At 42.5% G+C, this 27,338-nt stretch overlaps 2 protein-coding genes across 4 annotated transcripts in view; both read right to left on the bottom strand.

The window, feature by feature from the left end:
- The window catches only part of LOC142496666 (beta-galactosidase-1-like protein 2), a 64,142-nt gene extending 57,284 nt beyond the window's left edge, over positions 1-6,858 (bottom strand). Inside the window, exon 1 of the mRNA XM_075603378.1 lies at positions 6,059-6,858. Within this exon, the coding sequence (XP_075459493.1) occupies positions 6,059-6,126 (68 nt within the window). The 5' untranslated portion in view covers positions 6,127-6,858. The remainder of the gene's footprint in view (positions 1-6,058) is intronic.
- A 137-nt stretch (positions 6,859-6,995) lies between these two features.
- On the bottom strand, positions 6,996-27,246 carry ACAD8 (acyl-CoA dehydrogenase family member 8). 3 transcript variants are annotated; one of them, XM_075603379.1, is made up of 11 exons: positions 27,098-27,246; positions 25,345-25,445; positions 22,359-22,528; positions 22,051-22,160; positions 21,196-21,272; positions 20,931-21,068; positions 20,018-20,153; positions 19,837-19,934; positions 16,770-16,922; positions 8,595-8,697; positions 6,996-7,304 (listed from the first exon to the last, which is right to left on the bottom strand). In XM_075603379.1, exons 1-11 carry the CDS (start codon positions 27,201-27,203, stop codon positions 7,252-7,254), a joined length of 1,245 nt encoding a protein of 414 aa, XP_075459494.1. In that variant the 5' UTR covers positions 27,204-27,246; the 3' UTR covers positions 6,996-7,251. The 3 variants fall into 3 exon arrangements, 2 of the variants coding, with proteins under 2 accessions (XP_075459494.1, XP_075459495.1); XR_012802076.1 differs by lacking the exon at positions 6,996-7,304 and adding an exon at positions 16,518-16,697; XM_075603380.1 differs by lacking the exon at positions 27,098-27,246 and having other exon boundaries at positions 25,299-25,435.
- Between the last annotated feature and the right edge of the window lie 92 nt (positions 27,247-27,338).

The raw sequence follows: 27,338 nt of genomic DNA, 5'->3' as shown, positions 1-27,338 counted from the left end.
CCTGCCAGCGGAGGCTTGGGAGAGTGCAGGGAGAGGTGCAGGAGTCTGCGGGCAGTTAGGAGAGGTGCAGGAGTCTGCGGGCAGTTAGGAGAGGTGCAGGAGTCTGCGGGCAGTTAGGAGAGGTGCAGGAGTCTGCGGGCAGTTAGGAGAGGTGCAGGAGTCTGCGGGCAGTTAGGAGAGGTGCAGGAGTCTGCGGGCAGTTAGGAGAGGTGCAGGAGTCTGCGGGCAGTTAGGAGAGGCGACTGGTTCGCCGGAGCTCCACGGTGGTACCTATTGGAGGGTGCCGCCATCTTGTGGAGGTTCGTGCATGTGCGATTGAGTCTTGCGCATGCGCAATGCTATAGTTGCGGCGGCCATTAGAAGTAGGCTCCGCAAGGGGAACTAAACTCCCCAGAATGCTCTAGGAGATAGTCACATGGTGCGAACGGCCAATAGGGCCTGAGGATTCTGGCGCAAAGAGAGACTTTGGCGCGCTCAGAAGGAGCACGTTAGTTGGGAGCAGGACAGCAAGGAGATAGGTATGGTCCCGGGTGGAGTGCTCCACTGGACTAGGCCAGATTATCCCCCTTCAGATTCCAGCTAGGCCCCAATCATTACCAGCTTGTGGTGCTATAGGGAAGGCCCAGACAGGGACGCTCCCATTTAGCCTTGATAGTGCCAAGCGTGGATCCAGTGCACAGAGAGTGCAGCAGTGGACTGTGGCCTGCAGTCTGGGACCAGACCAGGCCATCAAGACAAATACTATCTTAAGGTGGGACGCTCCCGCTGGAGGCCACCCCCCGCAGAGGCGGATACTTCGGTGGACAGACTGACCGCTTGTTGGTTGTTACTCAGCGACACCCGGGGGCTGGTGCACCCGGGCAGGTATATCTACACGTGCACCAACAATTCAATGTGGGCAGTGCTGTCACACACTTGGGGTGGGATTGGCTATGGTAGCCTGGACACTGGAACACTGGTGCCCCTGCACCCAAGTACTGTGGGGATATTCCGCGGGCCGGTGTACATATATACTGCATTGTATTGTGTTGCATTGTTCCTGGTATAAGTTACTGTCCAGTACTGTTACATATACCCTTGTGTGTAATTACTGGCTATGTTGTCTTGGGAGGGGAAATCCCACTGTGTGAGGACCCTTCCCAGGTGGAGGCGCTGTTAGCAACCCGTTACATACACCCCAGGCTCCCAGTGGTGGAGGATCAGGCCTCTTGTTTGCCAATTAGGTAATAGCAGCACACGTGGTCACCCTGGCACGGGGGAAAAAGGGCTACATTTATTATGTTTATTTGGGGAATTTCTGCTTTAAAGCAGTAAACCCACTGAATTTCAATATTGATTCTTCTTACATTATTTGAACTGGGGGGACTTCCAGAGCTAAGCCACACTCATTTTTAGCTGTGGGGACCCCCTGATTTCCACGAGCCATACGGTTAGTTGCCGGTGTTACTTCCTGGACATTTAAACATTTGCCCACTGGGAAACCACAATATCATCCCCCCCAATAACGCTGTGGCTTCCCATTTGCCCACAAGACCTGCAACGTTTGGTAGCCATTTTTATTTCTCTAAAGGGGAGGCAAACTCCGGCAAATCAAACAGTAAATATGTCTGGGAGGGGTCTCCAGAGGTAAAAATACTTGCTGGTAGGCGGGATGGCTGATTTAATCAGTGTCATGTCTATAGGAATAAACAGCAATAGCTCTCCTTAAATCGGATTACACATATTGCATCCATTCTAGCTCTTTATTAAAGACACACTCACTGTAAACATTAATATAATGTTTTAGACCGTAGTTCTCTAAATAGATAATAGTTCGCTGTATGGGTATCACTGATCCTGCCCCAACACCTGCATATTCATCTAAGTTGGTTCTCAGCATTGTATGCATATCATCAGAATGACAAGCACTTTATTTATTGGCTTTACTGCCTTGATTTGTAAAGATTTTGCTCATGTTCCTTCACAGAAATACTGAGACCAGATAATTGAATTATTGGGGACAACTGGAGGCAAGACTTAAAAAAAGCAAATTTGTATAGCAAAGATTCTTATTTACATAACAATTACTGTAGCACTAAACGCAACGCAGAGAAAACATACACTTTGTTCAGAAAAACCGGGATCCCTTTTATTTCTCGTCATATCTTTCAGACAAATCACTATTCTCGTGAAAATTTGAGCAATTATAGGTCAGTCACAGTAGATTTTTACATTTAAGAATTATTTAATAATCTAAGAAATATTATTTCGCATTGGTGAAGGCGTGATGACCTCATAAAGTGCATTGTTACAAAATTATGTTTAGCGAAGAAGATAAGCACGTTGTAAAGTGCTCGAGACAGGGAAAGAATGATGGTCCAAAACACTTTCATAAAATGTTTCCTGATAAAAGACGGTCGCTAGGAGGACTGAAAAAATTGATTTGTGAAAAAACGTATTGTTAAGGCCTGGGACATAGTGGACTCGAAGCTCGCTGAGGCGCGCTCCTGCTCTGCCTCGCCTGCTGAAAATGGTGCATTTTCCTGTCCTTGCAGGCGAGGCAGTGAGCGCGCTCAGGGGGCGGGGCGGAGGTGTGCCACGAGGCGGAGCAGGAGGCGGGGCTAGTCCCCCGCTCCCATTGGATGGGAGCGGTCACGTGACCGCTTCTCCGCTTCCCTGAGCGGCAAATTTCAAACCTGCCTGTCTGTTCCAAGTTTCTCAGCCTCCGCACGCATTAGCGCGCATGCGGAGGGGGAAACTATAGCCGCGCTGATGACAGATGCAGGGGCTTTGTGCATCTGCTCAGCGCGGCTCAGTGACGCTTAAACTCACTATGTCCCAGGCCTAAGGAGAAAGAGCAGCTTGATCAGCTATTGTTAGTTAGCTATTCTGCAATCAAACAGCGGTGTTCTCGTCTTCAAATGTGTGTTTCAGCACAAAGACATTTTGAACACCCCCCCAGAACTCAAAGTTTATAGCGATTTTAGGGTTTCAGATTAGATTACAAATTTAACACATTTACGAGCTACAAAAGGAAAAACTCCTATTTCTCATTTAATGAACATGAACCTACCATGTATCTGGTACTTGTTAACTAAATTGATCTCACTGCATTATTTCAACATCAGTTGTACTTCTTCTATAGTGTTTATACATTTACATTTGTGCACATTTTCATGGGGATTGAGTGAGACATATACAAGATATGATAAAAAAACAAAAAGAGTCCCTTTTTTCCTGAACATGGTGTGTTGGTGTTTATAAAAAAAAAAATATATATATATATATATATATATATATATATATATATTTAAGCACCTCAAGCAATTTTCCTTAAAAAGTGAAGCAAGTCAAATATTCATGTAAAGAGAGGTACTGTATTTAGTATCTTTGTAACAAAAATATATTTTTCACCAGGAATCCATCTGAATGGTCTAGATCAGGGGTCTCCAAACGACGGCCCGGGGGCCACATCAGGCCCCCCCCCCCCCCCACAAGATTTTATCCGACCTGCAGCAACTTGAAATATATTTTTGCTCATATATCATTTCCCAGTGTAAGCACGGCATCCTTTCTTGGTAATTGTCACATTTCTCTTTTGTTCTGAATCATATCATGCTGATTACCCCAAAACGATCCAAATAAAAAATGTACTCATTCATTTATAAAATATATAAAAATATTTTTTTTCTTTGGCCTGCAAAAGTGTAGAATATACGATGTGTCCCTCGTACTGAAAAGTTTGGAGACCACTGGTCTAGTTGAAGTTGCTTCAACTGAAATAGCAAGATAGTTGAATCCACACAAATCCTTAGGGTGGAAATACTCCCAGTGACGTCATTACAGCAATCAAAGCAACTCTGGAAAGGTCTCTATTGGAAGGATCTGTCTACTGAATATTAAGCCTATATGCAGATACAGCAGGGAATAGGTATGGATGTAGCATTGAGCAGAGAAATGGTGAGTTCAAGAAGCAAGAAGATTGTTATGGAACATCGTTACCTGCTATACACAGCATGGCTGATTTATCTAGTAGGAAATGGGATGATGTTATCCTTTGGTGAAATGAGATAGATCAATGTGTGCTGATGAATTCTTAATCAATAAATGATATAAACTGGTATATGCATGTGCTCATCCACAGGGAGTATAAGTCCCCTATTAAGGTATGTGTAAGGATCAGCTCAGCGCTATAGCCACTGTGGGTATAATACAACAATCTACAAAATATAAAGCTTTGTTTGCATTACAAAAATTGATATGTGTCTCTATTTGGCAACCCACAAATAACATTTACATATCTCGAAAAGTTCTTAGTCCATAAATAAGGATGCAGCTCTCTTCCAACCCAACCCAATCCAAATCCAACCCAGAAGGTCCAACAAAAAACTAGAAGAAATAAAAAGAAGAGAGTGCAAGGCTCATAGTGAAGACTGTTTAATAATTACACAAGAAAAAGGTTTAAAATCACTCAGATGTTTGTGGTAATTGGGCACACAAAAGTGTAAGAAGTCAGGTGTAAAGTTCCACTGGATCCTCAGTGGCATCCACGGCAGTCTGCAGTTTCTCTCCCGTCTCCTTGTTTACCAGCCCACAGCGCGTGCGGTCGTCCTCCTTCCAAATCACGTGACGCCGGCGTGGTATGTACTCTTTGCATCATCCAGGGGGTGGGTCTAAGGCTACACTTATAGTGTCAGCGACGGTCAGGCGATGGTCGCTGGAAAATCAAAGAGATGACTTCCAGCGATCGCGACCAATCCATCGCGTCGCGCTCACTATAAGCGCACGCGGCGGCAGCAATGCATTTGTTTTGCGGCGACATCGCGTCGCTGTCACTATAAGCGCAGCCTTAGGCAGGCAGCGATTCGACTCTCACAAGCATCCGTGTGAGCCGTAGACAGTCCAGGAGCCACTCACAGCTGATAGAATTTCTGGACTGTCTACGGCTCACACGGAAGCTTGTGAGAGAATTCTTACACTTTTGTGTGCCCCATTACCACGAACGTCTGTGAGTGATTTTAACCGTTTTACTTGTGTAATTATTAAAGTCTTCACTATGAGCCTTGCGCTCTCTTATTTATTTCTGTGAAATGAGATAGGTAAGCAAACCAACTATTTAAAATGGCTGGAAGAGCGACTACTGACAGGCAAGTGAGTGAAAAACTTGTCTACACATGAATGTTGGGCAAAATTGAAATAATTTCTTATCTGTTTTGCAACAAAAAAGTAAGGGTTTGTTAATTATTAGGTGTCACCCAATGTGTATAAAGCCGAAGTAAACTCAATCAGCCTCGCATTGAATGCAATAAAAACTGACAACAGGAAACTAAATCCCTGCCCCAAAGAACTTACAATATATATATATATATATATATATATATATATATATATATATCCCACTCCCCAAAACACATATTGTCATGGAAATCATAGTAGCAAATCACATTGTTATTTATGCTTTACATTACATTATTACAATCAACTCCACATTTTAAGAACTGTTTTTTTTTAATCGCATATAAATGTGTTTTCCCTTTCCCTGTACCTCAGATTTAGAAAAATGGTATCTCACATCCTACAATTTGTATGTGCAATACGCACATGCCTGATAAATGCCCCAAGCGTGTTCGCCCCCAATAAAATGACAATTTTTGCAAAGAAAATGTGCAGTTTTGACAGGGACCTGCAGATTTCATGCTCTGTATTGTAACGTGGCCAGACTATTACCGGTAGGCAGCCTTTGATGTGGGTTTCTACATTGATTCCCTTGCTCTCTCTCTCCCCCCCCCCCCCCCCCCCTGTTCCCCTTTGCATTACATTGCAACCTGTACATGGGAGGGATCCTAAACACATATCTATCCAAATTCTGCACCCACGGCATCTTGCACTCAGCGCTTTGTGAGCAATGATGTTGATAACCATGCATTACTAGTGGGGCTTTGGATGGCAGCAGTTAGTAGGGCTGAGTAAGCCCGGAAAGTTGCCCTGGTGTTGGTGCACTAACAGTGAGCAGCGGGAACATGTTGCAGTTGGGCTGGTGGGTGCACCTCTGGCTTAATGTAAAGGTACAGCAGGTTACCTGAGCACCACTAAGGCTCCCAGGACCAGTGTGACCGCTGCCAGCCGCCGGCGCCGGTCCCGCCTCATCTCTCACTGCTGCCGCGGTCTCTCGCTCTCCGGGACTCCAACCTCTCCCTCCGCCGCAGTTGTTGCAGACTTCCTGGTTGCCAAGGCAACGCCAAGCTGTTCCTTACCCCAGCCGCTACCCATTGGCCAGAGTCTACCCGCCCCAAATAGAACGAATACGAGCGCTCCGATTGGATCATCCGCGGGCAGCAGCAAGGAGGTGATTGGTCGAGACGGCCCTGGGCATTTGCCGGGACACGGCTGTTACCTTGCGTTCCAGTCAGTCACTGGGAGCATTGTACTGTATACATGTTTCCCTCAGCACACACAGCCCCGCGGGGAAGTGTCACTGCCGCCACCTCCAGCAGCTGAGCTTACATTATACAGCCACCATGCACACACAGCCCCGCGGGGAAGTGTCACTGCCGCCACCTCCAGCAGCTGAGCTTACATTATACAGCCACCATGCACACACAGCCCCGCGGGGAAGTGTCACTGCCGCCACCTCCAGCAGCTGAGCTTACATTATACAGCCACAATGCACACACATCACGAAGTATAGGGGGAACCGGGTTTGTACACACTTAGCTATTGAAATCTTGAGGTGGGTGCATGGGCAGTCGGTCAAGTCAGATTTATTTACATCAAGATCAATGTTTTTGTTGTGTGTGCGTGCATGTGCATTTGTACTTGGCACGTGTGTATTTGTACGTGGGCACGTGTGTATTTGTACGTGGGCACGTGTGTATTTGTACGTGGGCATGTAATGCATGCATGTATGTATGCATGTCTGTCTGACAGGAACAGTTGTGCAAAGCCAGGCTATTTTGAACAGTCATTTTCAGAGGATTAGTATTGAATATTTAGTTACAGCAAATCACGAGAACAGGTTCAGATATAAATATTATAATAGCCAATAAAAAGTAATTATGGGACAAGCCCAAAATGTATGATAATTAAAATTTAAAAAAAGACAAGGGGATCTACTATCCCTTATTTATAAACAGCAGTTCACGTACAGAGTTAATTGCTTCCCACAAAATGCACATGGATAGGGAGTATTTCTTTAGTATAAAGTCACACTGAGGTCCTTCTCCCTGTGCCTCGCTGGACAGTTGTCACAGTTGCTTGATCCTAGCTCAGGCCTTATTCCTGCAAGAGGCTTCTGGCGACAATCATCCTCATCACCTCATTGGTTCCTGTATTGATGACAAAAAGAAGGGCTTTACCCATTACCTTCCTCTCCAATCCTTTCAACAAATGACCCCTCTTACTTTAAACTGTATGCACCCCTAGGTTTCATATATTATTTCCATATCTCTGCTACCTTTTATGCCCCTGATCTGAGCATTTTAACCCATACTCCATAACTACTTAAGTAATAATCCCCTCAGGACAGGGTGAAGATTTTAAGGCCCAAGCCTTTCAGACCTGTAGAAATTATCAGAGTTTTAGCCTGAAATTCCACTTAATGCCAACAATGGACACCTTCCCAACAAGATAAGTCAGAGGTGCAAAAGGGTTTTAAGCATAAATTTGAGGCCAAAGGGCCCTACAATGCATTGCACCGCCTCAGTTATTTATTTCTACCCTCTGCCATTATTAGCTGCTAATTTACAGATGCAGCCACCAGTATCCGATGACGTGCCTTGGAAAATCTGGGGCAATCTCCCAATAAACTGCAACATTTCTGTGAGATTTCTGCAACCAAACTAATAGCCCATCGGATTAACACAGCAGGGATCCCTGCAGTCCATTCAGTTTGAATGGACTGCAGGGAACCCCCCCCCCTTCCCCCCCGCTGTGTTAATCCGATGGGCCATTAGTCCGGCTGCCGAAATCTCACAGAAATGTTGCAGTTTATTGGGAGATTGCCCCAGATTTTCCAAGGCAGGTGATCAGATACTGGTGGCTGCATCTGTATAATGGCAGCACTTCTTTTTTTTTTTACGCAGGATTGAAGCAGGGGGTGTCTGGAGCTCAACCCCATTAATTTCTGCTCCAGGCACCCCCTGCTTATATTTACCTCCATAGAGGATGCCGTTAGCCGCTCCACTCGCCTACTTGGGTTCGCATTATGGTGGACTTTCGAAGAGCCTACACCCTAAGAGCCCTATAGGAAGCTGTGGCGTAATCAGATTCGGCTTCATATTGACCCGCATGACGCAGGAAATTTAAACTGTAAACAAAAGTTTAATTATAGCATGGTCTGTTTACAAAGCAAAGAATGCTATGCATAGTCTATAATCACACACCCCGATATATTTTGTGAGATTGGCACATGCACAACCAAGATACGTACACCCACATACGCTTATATACTGTTGTAATGTATACTGGCGAAATTTTAGGCCTGTGCTTTTTTTGCTTGCATAAGTGTCTTTGCCCAGTGTAGCTGATCAATAATTCAGTCACACAATCTTTGCCAGACTACAACTCATCCCAGACCTTTTGTCATGAAAGAATAGATTTGGCCTTTCCAAACTCACCCTCCAGGATCTGATGAACACGGATATCTCGGAAATACTGCTGCACAGCATAGTCTTTCAGGTACCCGTATCCTCCATGCATCTGCAGAGCCTGATTACATACCTGAGGGGAAGACGGACATCAGTCTAATAAGAGATATCAGGGATTAGATGGGCTGGGAATCACTAGGTCAGGTGGAATATTAAAGGCCAGGGAAAAAAAAAAGTCTCAAGTTTTGTGGTCAATCATGGCTTACACCTTTTTAGTAAAGTGGTAGTCCCTTAATTTTCTCTGTCTCAATAGTGTAACATATTGTACATACAGCACTGCTCTCAGCCTCTTTACTTCTGTGGTTGTATTGTATTTTCAGTTCTGAAGTCCTTTTTTTTTTTTGTATCACAATAGCAAATTCCCATTTCTGTCTTTCACTATTTTTTTCACTTTCCCATTAGAAGACAAAATGGTAAAGTAACAATTGACTTCATACAATTCTGAACGTGAATACAGAATACTACCCATAACATCTTAACCACTGTTTTCTGCCCACGTTATGGGTAATTGAATACAGTATATAACAAAAGACAAGAAGCCCCAGTGCTACAGCCAATATTTATTTATACCATTTATATAGCACCCTTATCCAGGGCGCTGTACATCCGTTAGTAAAAGTTGCTGGGTTAGGTCTCTGGATTTAGTCTTGTCGGTGGCATGGCGAAGGGTCTGACAGTGGGGACAGTGGAGGCAATTGGATCGGTGAGGTTTGTGACTTTGGAAGGGTTTTGGAGAGACTTTAGAAATGTTTATGAAGGGGTGAGGGTAGGGGAGGGGATGGGGTAGGAGGTTAATGGGGGATCATGGAATGTGGTGGAGAAGAGAGGAGTTTTGAGTTGGGTTCTGACGATAGTTAGGGAGGGGGCAGATTGAATGTGGTGAGAGAGCTTGTTCCAATGGAGGGGGTTTAGTAAGGCAAATGATCGATAGAGAGGATGCACAGAGGGTTGTGGGGGGGGGGGGGAGAAATCGGGGGAATGAGTGTTGTGGAAGTCAGGGAGTGAAGAGGGCGGGAAGGGGTGTATCGAGATCAGTGCTGTAAGGTAAGGTTGGGCAAGACCATGGAGAGATTTGTAAACCGTGGTGAGGAATTTTAAGAGGGAACGTTGTTGGATTGGTAGCCAGTGGAGTTGGAGTTGGGAGAGGGGTGGCGTGGGCAGGGGAGATTGAGAAGTGTACGGGCTGCAGCATTTTGGATTTGTTGGAGGGGCATGGAGGAGTAGAGGGGGAGACAGAAAAGGGAGTAGTCGGGACGGGTAAAGATGAGGGAGTGGATGAGAATTTTGGCTGAGGAGAAATGAGTGGACACATTTTTCTTATGTTGTATAGGTGGTAGCGACATGTTTGGTGAAGAGGAGGGATGGGCCAAAGGTGACTCAAGGCTGAGAGCAGAAGGGAGGGGGACACGGGGAGTGGGGGAATGGAGATGGTGGGGATTGGTGAGGATGGGAGGGAGAAGGAAGCAGGAAAGTAGAGAACGTCAGTCTTAGGTGGGTTAATTTGTAGGAAGTGGGAGGACATCCAGGTGGAAATGGCAGAAAGGCAGAGATACGGGTGGAAACTTCAGGTGAGAATTGTGGTAAGGAGAAATAGATGCGGGTGTTGTCTGCAAAAAAAAAATGGATGTTGAATCATGGGAGAAAATGAGGTCAAAGGGGGGGGCAGTGTAGAGGGAAGAGGAGACAATATGACAAATGCTATACTGTAGTTAAATACTTATCCATCTTTCTTCACATACGTGAGGGTCATTTAGTTAAAGTCTTTGGCCAAAGCATTAGAGACTTGCAAACCATACCAAGGCATTCCCTCTTTTGCAAGTCCTAACACTATCTGCTTCTCCATCAGAGAGCTAAAGAGAACGTTTGCAGATCGTGTTAGGACTTGCGAGAGAGAGAATACCTTGGCATGGTTTGCAAGTCTCTAATGCTTTGGCCAAAGACTAACTAAATTAACTGCACTTATGAGACGACAGATAAGTATTTAACTATATAATTGGATGTAGCATTGGGGCTTCTTGTCTTGTTATATACATGGAGGTCACAATCCCAATATCACTCCTTTTGACACATATACAGTATACGTTGTGGTGGGTTGGGTTCTGAGCTTGCGGGATCTGTATGTGTTTGAATACAGAGACAGAACATGAAACACAGACAGAGCTCAATGCACATCCAGTGAAACTTATACACGGTACAGTGCCTAAATATACATGTATAGATATCTATTAAATAAAATGGTCTTTTAGTTTAACATTTTGGCCAAAGTGTTGTAAGCCCTTGAGCCACTACACGGCAGACCACAATTCAAGGGTGCCTAACACTAATATAAATTCTTAATAACCTGTGCATTACCAGGAAGAATGATTTATAATAAATCTGTTAATTAGTTCCATAGTTCTAAGTCTGATTGACAGATTTATTATAAATCATTCTTCCTGGTAATGCACAGGTTATTAAGAATTTATATTAGTGTTAGGTACCCTTGAGATGTGGTCTGCCGTGTAGTGGCTCAAGGGCATACAACACTTTGGCCAAAATGTTAAACTAAAAGACCATTTTATTTAATAGATTTCTATACATATATAAAAAAACAAAAAATTGTGGCGCCAAAATAATATTCTATTACTCTGTGTAATAAACTGTAGTGCTAATATCGTGTAAATAAAAAGTGTGTAAGATTCCTAAATGTGTTTAAAAATAAAGATGTATATATGGGTGCACCTGTTTGAATACTAAACTAAATATACAAATATACTCAAAACAACATCATAGAATAATACATCAATGTGAATAAAACATGGAATAGAAAAATACAAATATGAAAAAAATGTGCAAAAAGTGCTAAAAAAGGTGAAAAGTAAAAATATGAAGCAAAATAAGTGTAAAATTGTAATAAAAATCCAACCAGTCCTTCAATAGTCAGTCCATAATGGGAGATATAAGATATATGCACAGGGTCTTCTGCTGCTCTCACAAGGGATAAACCACCTCCACGGATATCTATGAACAGAGAAAGAGAGAGAGCGCACGCCCCATAGCATAATACTGCGTAATTTATTATAAAAATGGGGAAGGGATGGAAGGGGGGGGGGGGGAAAATCGCACTCACAGGATAAAAAATATTAAAATGCAGTTTGTGAATAAATTCACCACCATCCGGTACTGCTGGGCAAGGTCCCTTCACGGTAGCTGTTCCTGATCACCTCCAGATCACCTCCAACCGGATAAGGATGCCTTTGTACCGACTGTGTGCTGATCGAATTCAGCTCTCCACTCCGAATGGCCGCTATTATCTTCCCGCGCTTCGTGTGGCCTCATGCGCGTGCGCAGCGTCTTCGTGACGTAATCGCGCTTCCTCAGTCTCCCTGACGCGTTTCGTCACCAATCGGCGACTTTCTCAAAGGGCTGATGGATCATGGGTAAACGTCCTGCCCTTTTATACAGTCAGTCCAATGATTCATAATTACTCGCAGGGGGATGTTTAACCCTTAATTCGCTTTAAGGTTGCTGCTCAGTTAAATGGATACTGCAGATGACTGACAGCAAAAGGGGCAAAATTGGAACCATTTTCTATGGAGATATCACTTACTATGGGAGGATCTAATCACTTAATACATATACAAAACACAATAAACAATAAGTTACATAATTAAAACTACATTGCACTCTAAAAATAAAAACGAATGTAATTCATATGTAGAGAAAAATTAACTGACAGACTACATACAATTAACTCGAATAAAAATACCCATATTAATTAAACACTTACTACATATAAGAAAAATGAAATAACATTATATTCCTATTATCAAACATATGAATAAAAGTTAAACATCAAACATTGAATAATATTGATGAACACATAACAAGAGTGCTAATAGTTGACAATATGTTATTCCATCAAGGAACAGGAAGTCCAAAGGGAGTAAATGGGAGAGAGAAAGAGTTATAGGGATGGGTGTATGAAATACACCAATACTGTGTGAGAGTATATTTAGAAATTGTAATATTTGTGCATCCCAAGGAAACATAAGTTATTTATTTTGGATTGTGTTAGATTTATTTTAAATCACAATTATTTTTTGTTTGAGGAGGTTTACCATTTACAGATCTGTGGAACGGCTATGGGCACGAGGTTCGCTCCCAGCTACGCAAATCTCTTCATGGGTTATTGGGAGGAGAGATTTGTGTGGCAAAATGAAGATCTTGGAGCGGGCCTCGTGTACTATGGCCGTTTCATAGATGATATGATTTTCATCTGGGATGGAGAGGAGGCGCAATTATTGGATATTCTTAAATCATTGGATGACAATCCTTTGGGATTGAAATTTACATTCAATATAGACGCCACCTCCATAGTATTTTTGGATCTGTTACTCACCACAGATGAAAATCTTAATATCATTACATCCACACATTTTAAAGAAGTCTCTGTAAATAATTACGTTCATGCATCCAGCAACCATCGAAAGCAGTGGCTACACAATATTCCTCTGGGGCAGTTTCATAGACTTAGGAGAAACTGCTCCAGAGATATTGATTTTGTCCAGCAGTCTGAACAACTTAGCCTCAAATTTATACAAAAAGGTTATGATAACAGATTGGTTTCTGAGTCTTTTAGGAAAGTTAATTCCCTTGATAGATCCAAAATGCTGCTTACATCAAAGAACAAGCAGGTCACATCTCGATTGAGATATAATTCACCAGTGATCTCGGAGAAAAATGTGAAATCCAGTTTGAGATTCATCACAACTTACAACCAGTCACATAAAGCCATCCAGAAGATAGTGAGCAATCACTGGGGAATTCTTAGATGTGATCCTCATTTAAAAGGCATTCTTCCTGATCGGGCATCGATAGTTTACAGAAAGGCTAGAAATATGAAGAGTATTATAGCACCCACCAAATTAAAATCAGATAAAGTTTCCAATAAGTTGGTTGAGAATAGCCTTAAAGGTAACCATAAATGTGGACGAGTGAGGTGCATCACCTGTAAACACCTTAGAACAGGAATTGAGTTCAGTTCCACCCATAGAGATAGTACTTATCAGGTTAGGAGCTTCATCAACTGCCGCAGTAATTTTGTGGTGTACTGCATCCAGTGTGGATGCGGGTTACGTTATATTGGACGCACCACAAGGCCTCTCTGCACCCGTTTCCTGGAGCACAGGAGGAGTGTCATAAAGGGATTAATTATGAATGGTATTTCCCGACATTACAAAATTCACCATAACCAGGACCCTAAATGTATGACAATAATGGGCCTGGAATACATCTCCCCCTGTGCTCTAGGAGGCGATCGGTTCAAGATCCTGTGCAGACAGGAGACTTATTGGATCCACCAGTTAGGGACCCTTACCCCTGGTGGACTCAACGAGTGTCTGGATGCTAGTACTCTAGTCTGATCTCCTGCCGGCTTGGACTCTCGTCGCTCTAACCGTGGAGGTAAGTTAACAGCTCTCTCCTCGGTACTCCTTTTTTCCCCCCACTCCCACATCCAAAACAGCTTCCTCTGTATATTCCCTTCCTATCCACATATACATGTCACATTCCCCCACCACTCACTTCCCCAATATTTGGTGCCCTTTCCCTTCCCCTCACAGCATCCTATTTCAACATCACATCATTCCCTATCCCTGGCCCTTAGAAGAATCACAGAGTGCACATTTAATCATATTATATTTATTATTTATTATTTTTAATTTATAATAAATTTAGATAACATTATTAACATAGTATTCACATAAAATAATACACATATATATATTAGCATAATTGGAATTTCTGAGAATAATAAAACATATTACAATTTCTAAATATACTCTCACACAGTATTGGTGTATTTCATACACCCATCCCTATAACTCTTTCTCTCTCCCATTTACTCCCTTTGGACTTCCTGTTCCTTGATGGAATAACATATTGTCAACTATTAGCACTCTTGTTATGTGTTCATCAATATTATTCAATGTTTGATGTTTAACTTTTATTCATATGTTTGATAATAGGAATATAATGTTATTTCATTTTTCTTATATGTAGTAAGTGTTTAATTAATATGGGTATTTTTATTCGAGTTAATTGTATGTAGTCTGTCAGTTAATTTTTCTCTACATATGAATTACATTCGTTTTTATTTTTAGAGTGCAATGTAGTTTTAATTATGTAACTTATTGTTTATTGTGTTTTGTATATGTATTAAGTGATTAGATCCTCCCATAGTAAGTGATATCTCCATAGAAAATGGTTCCAATTTTGCCCCTTTTGCTGTCAGTCATCTGCAGTATCCATTTAACTGAGCAGCAACCTTAAAGCGAATTAAGGGTTAAACATCCCCCTGCGAGTAATTATGAATCATTGGACTGACTGTATAAAAGGGCAGGACGTTTACCCATGATCCATCAGCCCTTTGAGAAAGTCGCCGATTGGTGACGAAACGCGTCAGGGAGACTGAGGAAGCGCGATTACGTCACGAAGACGCTGCGCACGCGCATGAGGCCACACGAAGCGCGGGAAGATAATAGCGGCCATTCGGAGTGGAGAGCTGAATTCGATCAGCACACAGTCGGTACAAAGGCATCCTTATCCGGTTGGAGGTGATCTGGAGGTGATCAGGAACAGCTACCGTGAAGGGACCTTGCCCAGCAGTACCGGATGGTGGTGAATTTATTCACAAACTGCATTTTAATATTTTTTATCCTGTGAGTGCGATTCCCCCCCCCCCCTTCCATCCCTTCCCCATTTTTATAATAAATTACGCAGTATTATGCTATGGGGCGTGCGCTCTCTCTCTTTCTCTGTTCATCTATACATATATATTTAGGCACTGTACCGTGTATAAGTTTCACTGGATGTGCACTGAGCTCTGTCTGTGTTTCATGTTCTGTCTCTGGTTTTAAATATATATTGCCATGCTCAGTAGCACTCCGACACTTATATGCTTATAAATATGTTGTGGTTATTTTGGGGGTTCAATATGAGCTTGTAGGTGTCCTGTATGTTTTGTGTTTGAATACAGTATGCCAAATATTTTGAAGGTAAAATTATTTAGTGACAACAGTTGCGGTTTAAGGGGGTCAGCTGCACAGAATCAATCCAACATACCACTCACCATTCATTGCTTTGTGTATTACACTTCAGTGCAGTGAACTGTTAACTCTACTAATTAATATTGGTTTCACTGTATTCCTAATAGTTTAGAGTAAAATTATACAGTGATGTTAGAACTGTGCTATGACAGTCATGGCTTTTATATGTAGTCGGGGTGTCAGATACCAATAGGACAATTATGGTCAAATACTAGCAACAGCTAATGTAATGTAATGATTTGCAATCTATGGTGAGTGATTAGGTATGCTGTGCTACTGACCAACAATCAATCTTACCCCACTGCAATACTAGGGCCACAGTTAATCCACTTGGGTGGTAACACATTATCAGCTACACTTTGCATTACCTTGCAGTAAGACACACCATATCTATTGCCGTGTGATTTCTATATATAAATTATATCACATGACAACTATAACTCAAGATGGGTAAGTCTTCCTAGTGCAGAGTTCACAATAGCACCCTCCTGACACATTGAGTTTTTAATAAACACAATAAATTCAACGTTAAATTGGCACGTGTAATATTATATTAATTATGGCTATAATAAATGTTAGAAAAGAAATTCCTATGAAGAGACATAGGTTAGAAAAGAAGGCCCCTACTGTAGCACTCCCAACAATGTGATGATTATATAATTAATATGTAACCTTTATTGGTATATATTTAAAATAATGGTGGACTATACAACATAAAAGGTCTCAGAGAAACCACTTACTCATAGGTAGCACCCAGTGTCTATCTAGACACTATTAGGCAACAATCATATTCATGAACACTTACTTCACATTCATCAGTGAGCGGTATATTCCTTTTTTGGTTTTGTGGTAAAAGTATTTAGTGCAATATCTGGTTAGCATTTCATGCATGTAGTGATCTGATGGAAATCGTAACCTGGCCAAGACTCCAATCAAGCTAATGTCTGTTCCATTCTTTGTTAGGTACCGGTAATAAACCATCCTCCTAAAAAAAAAAAAAAAAGACAGTAGGAGACACCCTAGCTCACGAGGCTACAAACGTGTCTTCCCAACCTACCTTAAAGCACTCATCTGTAGCGTATAGTTTTGCCATAGCACAGAGAGTTGCTGCGTTCCCCTGCCCATCCTGCAGTGCTTGAGCTGCGTGTCGCACGATCAGTCTTGCAGTAACCAGCCGCGTTGCCATGTCCGCTAATCCGAACTGCAGGTACTGTCAGAAAACAGACCGGGATGTTACGAGCGAGGAATGGGCAATCGGAAGGCACAGTGTGTCAAGCGGGGAAAATGGGAGGAGTGTAGCATATTGCAGGCGAGGGTGTGGGATATTAGTGTCCAAGGCAAATGGCAGATCATTGTAGGAGAGGTACTGCAGGTTTAAGAAAATAATTTATAATCTTAATAAATAAAAAAAACTCCCCCCCCCCCACCATGCAGCGCTTCTTACATGTCTTACTTAGACCAAGGCCCCAGTCACTGCGTGCACACGCGCTCCAGAGCGCCCGGCAGCGCGTGCACCAGTTTCAGCCGCGACCTGCGGTCTGCGGTTGCGCTGTCACTGAAGAGCAGGAGATCTGACGTGGGGGGTGCGGCCATAACGTCACGCGGCTGGTTCGCCCTCAGTGGCTGAACCGTCGCCGTGACGTGGCCAATGCTCAGCCGCCGCGCCCAAAATCTTGTCTTTTGGCAAAGGTGGTCGCACATCGCATCTTGTGCGCACATCGCATCTTGTGCGCACATCGCATCTTGTGCGCACATCGCATCTTGTGCGCACATCGCATCTTGTGCGCACACATACCGACTGGGGCCTGCCCCATAGAGGCGCGTGGCCACCGGGGACGAGGCCTTACACCGTGGCACTACAGACATATCTGCTGCTAATTGTGTTTGGGATGGTAATAACATGGTCGTTATTTCATCTCTCATTGGAACTTAATCGTTCCGATTCAGCTCTACAATTAAAAAGCACCAAGATAATCAATTGTAAGAATACTTTGGTTTCCTCTTTTTCCTGTCCAAATGTTTTGCCGTAAATGGTGTATACAGTAGAAAGGTATGTGTGTAAAATGTGTAGTTAGTGAGGTGAATACTGCATTTCTTCCCACGTAGGTGGGCTTTATTAGAATGCCAACCCTATATAAAAAGGTGCAAAGGGCATTGCCCGTGAGAGCTCACAATAGAGTGAGAAAGGGCACCAATGACACCAAGGGTATTAGAGTGTCTGTTCCTTGGGAGATGGTGTATGCCTCAGCCGCAGAGCTGGCCTGGTTTGGGATTGGGAGTGTGAATGTCAGGCTTCCTTAAAGAGGTGAGTTTTCAGGGAGCTTTTACAAGTCCGAAAGCAGGGGGGGGGGGGGAGGGAAGAGGCTGACAGGCCTGGGTTTGGCAATAGCCAAGAATTTCCTACGATAACGATATTAAGTAATTTATCGCGATAAGTACTAAAATGGAAAACAACTAAATAAAAAAAAAGTGTCATCAAAAACAGTTTTAGGTCATTTATTGGGAAATATAATTCTTAGAACACTGCTTTTAATTGTTAAGAAATTGAAAAGATAAAAAAGGCAAATACGTTTTAGTATATTTTAATTGTACGAATGAAATATTTTTATACGGAAATAATTTTACAATAAATGAACTGAGCCACACTAAGGCCCCTTTACACACGTTTAATGGGCATGGCGGGGCGGGGGTTATGGTTCATGGAGCCAGGAAGGGGTTAATAGGCATGGGGCTGGCTCGGTCCCCATCCCTCTCTCTGCAGAAGCGGGCGGGAGGTGTGAAGGGGCGTATCGCTGGAAGCTCCGTGACAAGCTGCAGCTCCAAACACCGCCACAACCCCAGCATCCATTAATACCATGGTAATAACCAATGGCAGGTATCGAGTTACCGTCCATTTTTTATTACCGCGGTATTGCTATGGCGTTGGGAGAGTATTTGGAGAGGAAGGCGGAGTTGTAAGGGTGGGCAGTATCATTGACGGCTTTGTATTTTCGAGCTACATCTGTTAGGATTTTAAGTTTAAAGCAGCAATCACACATTGAAAGTTTTTATTTTGCCAACTTGAACTCGGCATCCTGAGAGATTTATATTTTTGTTGTTGTTGCGGTTTTGACAAAATTATGCACGTGGAGGCCAACTACAAAATGCTTGTTGGGTCCCCAATAGAAAGCCTCAATGTCATCTCCCCGATGGTGTAGCAGCTTTTCTATTGGCGGCAGGAATGAGCCCTGCCCCTTCGGCCATTTTGAATCTTCCAGTTTGTCCGGTGCAACTTGGGCTTGCCAAGCCTGATCCAGCGGGGTCTCCGAACGTCAGGGGGGAGGGGTCGGAAATCAACGGTTCATGTACGATTTAAAAATAAATAAATAAATAGATGTTTGTAGGCGGGATTGCTCCTTCAAATTCTAGAGGATGTGGGAAGCCAATGTATGAATTTGTAAAGAGGACAGCAGCAGACTAAGAGCTGTGTGTAAGGTAGAGAGACATTTGGTGATATGAGAAAGTAGAAAAAGGGAGAAATCAGGGGACTTGTAACTTACATGAATATTGAATTATGGAGGTCTGCTAAACGTCGGTGGGGGTTTTAAAAACAGGGGAGTTAAGGCAAATTATTTTAGGTGTAAAACATGACAGAAAAAGGCAAGACATGAGCAGGACAGCGCCAAACGTATTGAGATGATCGGAAATGAGACATAATGAAGTGAGGAATCTGACAAGGATACTAGTGAGAGTAAGGGCATCCAAGAATCATGGAAGTGGGGAGATATGTATAACAGAGGTAACAGAAGTGTTTTGGCTTCAATGCTAAATAGTGAACACTGGAAGTGCTGCTGGTGAGAGGAACAGCAATTAGAGCGACTATGGTCAGGTGAGACTATGCATTAGAGCCTCAGCTGTACAAAGACTTCAAGTGGGAGCTTCAATGTTTAGACGAGGAAGAAGCTACAGCAGTGAACATGAAATCTTAAGAAGGGATCTTACAGTGAGTAGTTCAAGGCTGAATGTTGCTAGTGTTGATGCTGTACTGTTCCGTGAGACAGAAGACAAGGTTTAGCCAGTCACTTTGTATAAAAGAGGGTGCGATTGTAAATAATATTTGGTCTATAAAAAAAAGGAATAATTACCTGATTACTAGCGAGAGGTTCTCCAAACTGTTTGCGCACAGCAAGATGATCGCGAGTAAGTAGAACTGAGGCATGAGCCGCTCCCAGTGAGCAGGAGGCTTCAGGAGACAAAAACATACTGTAGTGAGTAAATGTTTCAGAATACCAGAATATCTCAAGCCAAAGACATGCTAGGGCTTACCAATGTTTATCCTCCCTCCATTCAGGCCTCTCATGGCGATGCCGAACCCCTGACCTTCCTCGCCCAGTCTGTTTGCCACGGGAACCACACAATCCTCAAATATTACAGCCCTCGTTGGCTGCGAGTTCCACCCAACCTAGGGCAGGAAGCACGTTCCATGGAGATAAAAGTACAGTTAGGGAGAACAAACCATAAAAACAGTTGCAACTTTTCCAGCTGCCTCAAAGATATTTCCAAGTGCTGAACAATTGGAAGGAAAATAAGTGGGAGAAGGAGCCAACCAGTATTGGTAAGCAGAAACTGGTTTGATAAAACTACAAGTTAAAAGCTTATGTCATTCACTTTCTGGTATATGTCAAGGGTTCTACAATGTTACCTTCTCGCATACTAATTCAATGTAAATATTAGTTTGAAAGACGACCATACTTCATTTGTTTGCCAATGTAATCAAATACAGAAACAAAATGGACATATATATCAAAATATAAAGACCAGAGACTTAAAAGTAGCATCACCAATCAGGTTCAGCACAGATCTGCCGACAGTGGAAGGGACAAAGCGTGCAGAGGAGTTGCTTGAAACCGACCTACAATTGGGGACCACACAGTTTGAGAACCCTTTGGATGTGTATCAAAGCAAATAGTAATGTACTTTCTCCTACAAACGTTTCTTGCTGCCATGTCCGAAACAAAATAGTATCCTACAGTACATTTGACACAGATAATCGGCCAGGGAGGTTTCTGTCACTACTTAGCCGATACTCTTGCCTTATTAAATATACCTATTTATTCTACCATGCACTGCATCTAAGATTAGTGTACCATGAACACAAGTTAATGAACATTACTAAATGATGAGGATTGAGAAGGGAATGTTCTGCTACTTACTGTAACCAGTCAGGTGCACCACTCACCTTCTTCTCTTTCTTGCCAAAGCTGAGACCTGGAGTTCCTTTCTCCACCAATAAACAGGAGATTCCCCGAGCTCCACTGCCCCCTGTGCGGCACATCACTACGTACACATCTGTGTCACCCCCACCGCTGATAAAGGCCTGGAAAGAAGAAGAGGACACGTTAACCATCAGAGATACAGCAAGCACAGTGGCATGTAACACATTCACATATGTGAATAGCGATGCACACGCTTCTTTTGTATATACAACTTCAAGACGTTGTTACCTTAGAGCCATTTAGGATGTAATGTTCCCCATCTCTCTTTGCAGAAGTTAACAAGGAGGCTGCATCACTTCCACTGCCTGTCAGGAGTCAAAATGAAGCAGACGGAGTACAGAAGCCAAAAAAGGATACACAAACAGATACAACCCCTCACATGCAGTAACTGGTTCAAGTTCTCCATAGTCATTTTCCTTTCCGGTCTGTTCACAGATCTGGATGCTCCCTTACAACCGAATATTGGATTAGTGTCAAGCCGCCTGACAAGAGCCAGTAAAAGTCTGGGATTCCCCAGGCAGACACTTTGACAAATAGACGCCAACGTTTCTGCTTTTATTCCATCCCACCACTGCAAAATACCTGGTGCCCAGTGGCCCCCTTCGACAGAGCAATGAGAAGTTCAAATCATTTTCAAGCAGCCGGCTAGTTTAATATTTTGGATAAGGATAGGAATTGAACCTAGGACCTCTTGCATGCGACGCAGAGCATCTAACACAACTGTTCTATTTGTGTTCCTCTTATGAATCTGAAGCCTCCTGTACCTTACAATGAAAATCATTTTGCCTAAAATGTTAAGCTCATTGCAGACATTGAATGTTTTAGCTCCTTCAAAAAGAGAGCTGCTTGACATTGAATTATTAGAACAGTTGAGATCCTCCTATGAATCTGGAGTCTTATGTACGTACACAGCAGCATTATGAGACCATGTTAGGTGCACATGCAAAACGTGGGGGCCCAAACTAGTATCTTGTCTAGGGACAAATATGCTCTTAATGCTACAGATTCTCATTGAAGCTGGAAATTTATCTTGAATATGGCATAACCAATACCTGTATTTCCACCCCAGTTTTACCATCTCACCTGGCTCTGTCAGACAGTAAGATGCAAACGTGTCCATATTACAGAGAGAAGGGCAGAACTGATGTCTCTGCTCTTCATTCCCAAATGTGTCAACCATCCACACACACATACTGTGAGAAAAAATAAGGGGAAAGGTCAGAGATGTCTCCTGAGAGAGTATTTTATAAATGAGATAGATAGATAGGATAGAGTATATATAAACACACACACCAGAGAACAAAAAATAATGAGATAATAGCAAAACCACCACTTATCCCAGCCAACTACAAAACAAACTACCACTTACCCCAAAAATAGACTATTCTTACTTGTGAATGCTCATGTAGGCGGTGGTGCTCACACAGCCCGTTGACAGTGCCTCAAAGATGATGGAAGTATCCAGCCGAGAGAGTTCTGCTCCCCCAACGTCAGCACGTGTGTAAATCCCACCAAAACCAAGCTGTGCCGCTTTACGCATAGTATCCACCGGGAATACTTCCTGTTTAAGGAAGAGATGGCAGTTCAGATGATCCTCCAATTAATACTGCCAACCAATTTTGCCAAATGCAGAAATCTCTTGCAGGGTACAAATGAAGTTACCTCTACTAAAACGATCCTATTTCATTTATTGTTTACTAGATACTGTGCCAGAAAGTCAGGCAGGCTAGAAGCCGCACTGTAAAGCATTGAAAGCATCTGTTCTTGTTGGCACTGTGGGTCATATTTCCCCTCTTGCTTTACAAAAGTTCTTACATAAAGCTAAAATTGAGCAGCTCAAACTAAAAAAGCAATAGGCTACTTATTAATATGACATCTCCCAACCATCAATATCATGATGGTGCAATGTATTTACTCCAACAAAGTTAAAAAAAAAGGGCATAAACTTTAGTTTGCAGCAGTGGCATATAAAATAATCCTGCTAATCTCGTTTCTTACATTGGGAACACGCAGCAGCAGAATTAAACAGCAACTCTGACCTGGAGGATTTAACGCAGAGAGAAAGGAAATGTGCACCAGTTATTGGCGCAGATGTGGATACATCTCATGGTGTGACTGTCACCTCCCCCAACTCCTATAAAATCAGTCAACTTGATCACTGGAGCAAAGCTCCTTGATACATTGATGCAACATGGCGCATAGTTAAAATGATGCAATGTGCACCTGTGCTTGTGGCCAACAGGTACCAACTGTGGAATGTGTGTGTGTGTGTGTGTGTGTGTGTGTGTGTGTGTACACACACACACACACATCTTCAGATTCTTTTAATGTATAACCACGATCAGACTCTTGTTTTTCCATAACTATAAAACTTTAAACTCTTGCTTTGTATAACGGTGTATTGTGGATAGAAGTGAAACTGTGAATGTGATTAAAGGAATGTTTTTCTAGGTTCCCTTAAATTTGCTTAACATCATAAATTGCACACACTGCTGCTTCTTTGTTTTCGCCAACGGTCCCTCCCTGGCCTCCTAGCATTCCTTAGGCCGCCATTACAGTGGCGGCGCACGCGCACGATGCCGGAACAAACTAATGCATACCAATGAAGGCGCACATAGTGCATGCGCGATTGTCGGCCAGACAAATTAATTTGTCTTTGCTGTGCGACGAACCAATGAGGTCGAACCAGCCGCATGACACGTCCGCTACGCCTCCTGATCGCCTCCAGCTAGAGTATGCTTTGCGCGTGACGTCACGCGGTCGTATGAGCATGCACTATAATCGTGGCCTTATCTATTCACTCCCTCTTGTAGGGTTGACCAGGAAATGTGCAAGCTGTTGGCCTGGGAGGGTAGTGAGGGGGGGATGAGTCTGCCATGTATCATATCTGTTCTTTTTTTTGCTTAGACTGCTAGAAAACGACAATATTTATAACAACAGACGACAGAGAAGCCCAATGCTACATCCAACATGACAGAAATACACAGTAAAATACTTATATATTCTCTTGAAAAAGGGTCATTTAGTTTAACCCTTTGGCCAAAGCGCTGTAAGCTTGCGAGCCACAAGGCAGACACATGTTTGCAAGTTCCTAACACTACCAGATAAAATACTAATATACCTCTATTAGGATTAAAATTCTCGTTTACCTCTATCAGGAGGGAGAAAGACCACAGTGGGTCTATATCCAGCGGAATGAAAGGACCTACTAACTAGGGAAGTGGGGAGGGGCGGGCTTAAAACCTGGGAAGGAGGAGCCACCAACCCCCAACAGCTGAAACAGCTGAGAATAGGTTAACAGAACACAAAACCCCAGCAAGCTCTTTTTGGGAACCCCTGAGCCCCCACAAAATATGTGTGTATTTAAGTGTCAAAATGGAGAGCTAATGAGCGTGGCAAATGTATACAACAGACGACAGAGAAGCCCAATGCTACATCCAATATGACAAAAATACACAGTAAAATACTTATATATTCTCTATCCTAATAGAGGTAAATGAGAATTGTAATCCTAATAGAGGTATATTAGTATTTTATCTGGTAGTGTTAGGACTTGTGAGCAGGGTCTGCCTTGTCGTGGCTCGCAAGCTTACAACGCTTTGGCCAAAGGGTTAAACTAAATGACCCTATTTCAAGAGAATATATAAGTATTTTACTGTGTATTTCTGTCATGTTGGATGTAGCATTGGGCTTCTCTGTCGTCTGTTGTATACATATGCCACGCTCAATAATATTTATAACAAGTAGGACGTCCAATGTTGTAAGACATTATAAAATTATGCATTCCCGTGTCCTTGCTAGGGTATAGGACCAAGACCTCAGTGGGCATACTTATATGTATTCTTGTGATAGCTACACAATATGTAATAAAAGTCTTCTGACAGACGGTTACCCTAAAGTCTTGAGAGAGGGTTTTATTTCTTCCACACAACCTTATTTTGTTCTACAGTATATCACCATAACAATGCATCAGAACTTCCATAATGTATAAGTGTTCTAGAGGTTTTTCTTAAGTACTCGTACTTATCCCAACTTTCACATTTCTCCTTAAGTTAGTTATTCATATCCAACAATATTTTTTGAGAGACTATTGTGTTAGAACTTCTGACGTTCTCACTCCCACAGAAACCTGAAACTTAGGAGGGTGGGGGGTGGGGTTTACTTTGCAGCACCCAGTTTCCCCATTGTAATATTATTGTCACTGTTGGGTAGCCTATAAAAAAAGTATCACTTTCTTCCATTTGATTTTTTACTTTTTAACCATAAACCATTATAATGAAACCTAATCCTGTAAATGTACAGAATGTACTTTTCACCTATAACTCCCATACCAGTGTAGTCAATGTTTAAACAGCTCCCTTGGCTATAAATAACCACCTTCTCATCCCACAAAGCCATGTGAGGTGCCATCTCTCGAGAAGCAAAATCAAAGGCGACTTTCTGAAACTCCTTCTGCTCTTCACTCAGTCCGACTGTTGCTGCAAATTCAGAAACATACAGTTAAACATAGGAATTATACAGATGGAAGGTGACTTGCTGCTTCTGATGACCAGCTTATTTGGGTTTTATATACAGTAGCTGTTGCCAATAGTTTTTCCCTAAGGGGGAAATATTTGTAGAGAATCAAAAAACCAACACGACCCAAGTCTGTCTAACTCTATGGCATTGTATACAAAAAACGAAGAAGAAAAAGCAGAGCCAAGCAGAAGCAGACACAGTACCCCAGGACATGTGGGTCATTATACCAGGACGCTGCACCTTCACGTGAGTCCTTGGTTATTGCCCTCCTACAATATTCAAGGTATTACCCATTTTACATTGAGGTATCAGGGTCTGGATCCCAGAATGTGTTAAATCCTTACTACAGTGCTTTGTGGGATTTTTTCCAGCAATCACATCAGATTTTGGGAATTGTATACCACCATTCATGTGTATACTCTACTAAGTTACCTGAGGGGTACTTCATTGCAGACTATTGTTCTTTGAAGCTATAAACAGCGATATCTGCCTTTGTTTTTTTTTAGAACACAACAGTTTTTTTTTTTTTATATCTATGGCATTGTAAGCTAGCGAAATAGCTATAGAGTTAACTCAATTGTCTTCTGCGCAGATCACCCATTTGTAACTGGGAAATAACAATGTTCTGTTTCCCCCCCACACTCTTTCGAGTTTGATACATAAAAGGTAGGATTCAGAGGGGAAAGGGGCATTATAATATCTTATATATGAAATATTGACCCATGATGATGTCACTTTACTAACAGCTCACTTTTGCAATGAAAATTATGGAATGCCAGGCTAAAGGCAATTACTTATATTCACACACACAAAGCTATGACATATCTGGCAATTAATGCCAGGTCAATGGTCTGGTAATGATCCAGTCTGGTTTTGTATTGCTATTATAGAGAAATAACAACCATATTAGAGCTCTATCATACAGTTGACAGCTATCACCAGAGACATGGGAAATAAGAGGAGATAGTCTTACTTGCAATTATTTTTGGAAAACTTCATATGGGACAGACGTTAAAAAATATATATATACAAATTTCATCATTAATATTAGACATTAAAGAAAAGTTATGGTGGGTAAAAAAAAAAAGTTACAAAAATCCTATACCATACAGCAAATAAAAATATACACTTTTAGAGCACATTTGCATGACTCAGACAAGTCTGAAACCCTATCTTTCCCCATTATCGTTTAGCATACATGCATGTCTGAGACGTGCAAATGTACCCGACACGTATTTTTATTTGCTGTACATCACAAAATATTGAAATGGATCTAATATGCATTTCATGAATATATTCTGATATACCTATCAGTCTCTTGCAAGTCACATATAATATACACAAATGTATTATATATGTTATATATATGAGATATATATATATATATATATATATATATATATATATATATATATATATATATATAATAAGTTTATGAGATAGTCAAGTGCATCAGCTGGTGACCTGCAACTAATGACAGTTGTCACGTGATGCCTCAGCATGGACCACGTGACCACTGGACTCTCCGCTTTATGTATTGGAATAGGTCAGTTCATCCGACACGTAATTCCCCCTGAACCCCGCAATCCTTTCCTCTAACATCAACCCTTACGATCTATGCAGGAGGCGATTCCCCTGCGCGGCGCCACGGAACTCCGGCACGTAAAGCGTTTCAAACACCGGGAGAGCACAGCTCCGACTCTACAACTCCCCGCCATGACTGGTAGCAGCGCACTAGCCAGGTGAATCACGGGAGATGTAGTGCCGTGCAGAGGTGAAGCCGTAAAAGAGCCACGGGAAACGGACTACAACTCCCAGAGCGCCACGCGAGTATAAACTTGAAACAGCCGCTT

The sequence above is a fragment of the Ascaphus truei genome, chromosome 6 (genome assembly GCF_040206685.1).
Source record: "Ascaphus truei isolate aAscTru1 chromosome 6, aAscTru1.hap1, whole genome shotgun sequence".
Taxonomy (NCBI): Eukaryota; Metazoa; Chordata; class Amphibia; order Anura; family Ascaphidae; genus Ascaphus; species Ascaphus truei.
This window is presented reverse-complemented; position numbering and strand designations above follow the sequence as displayed.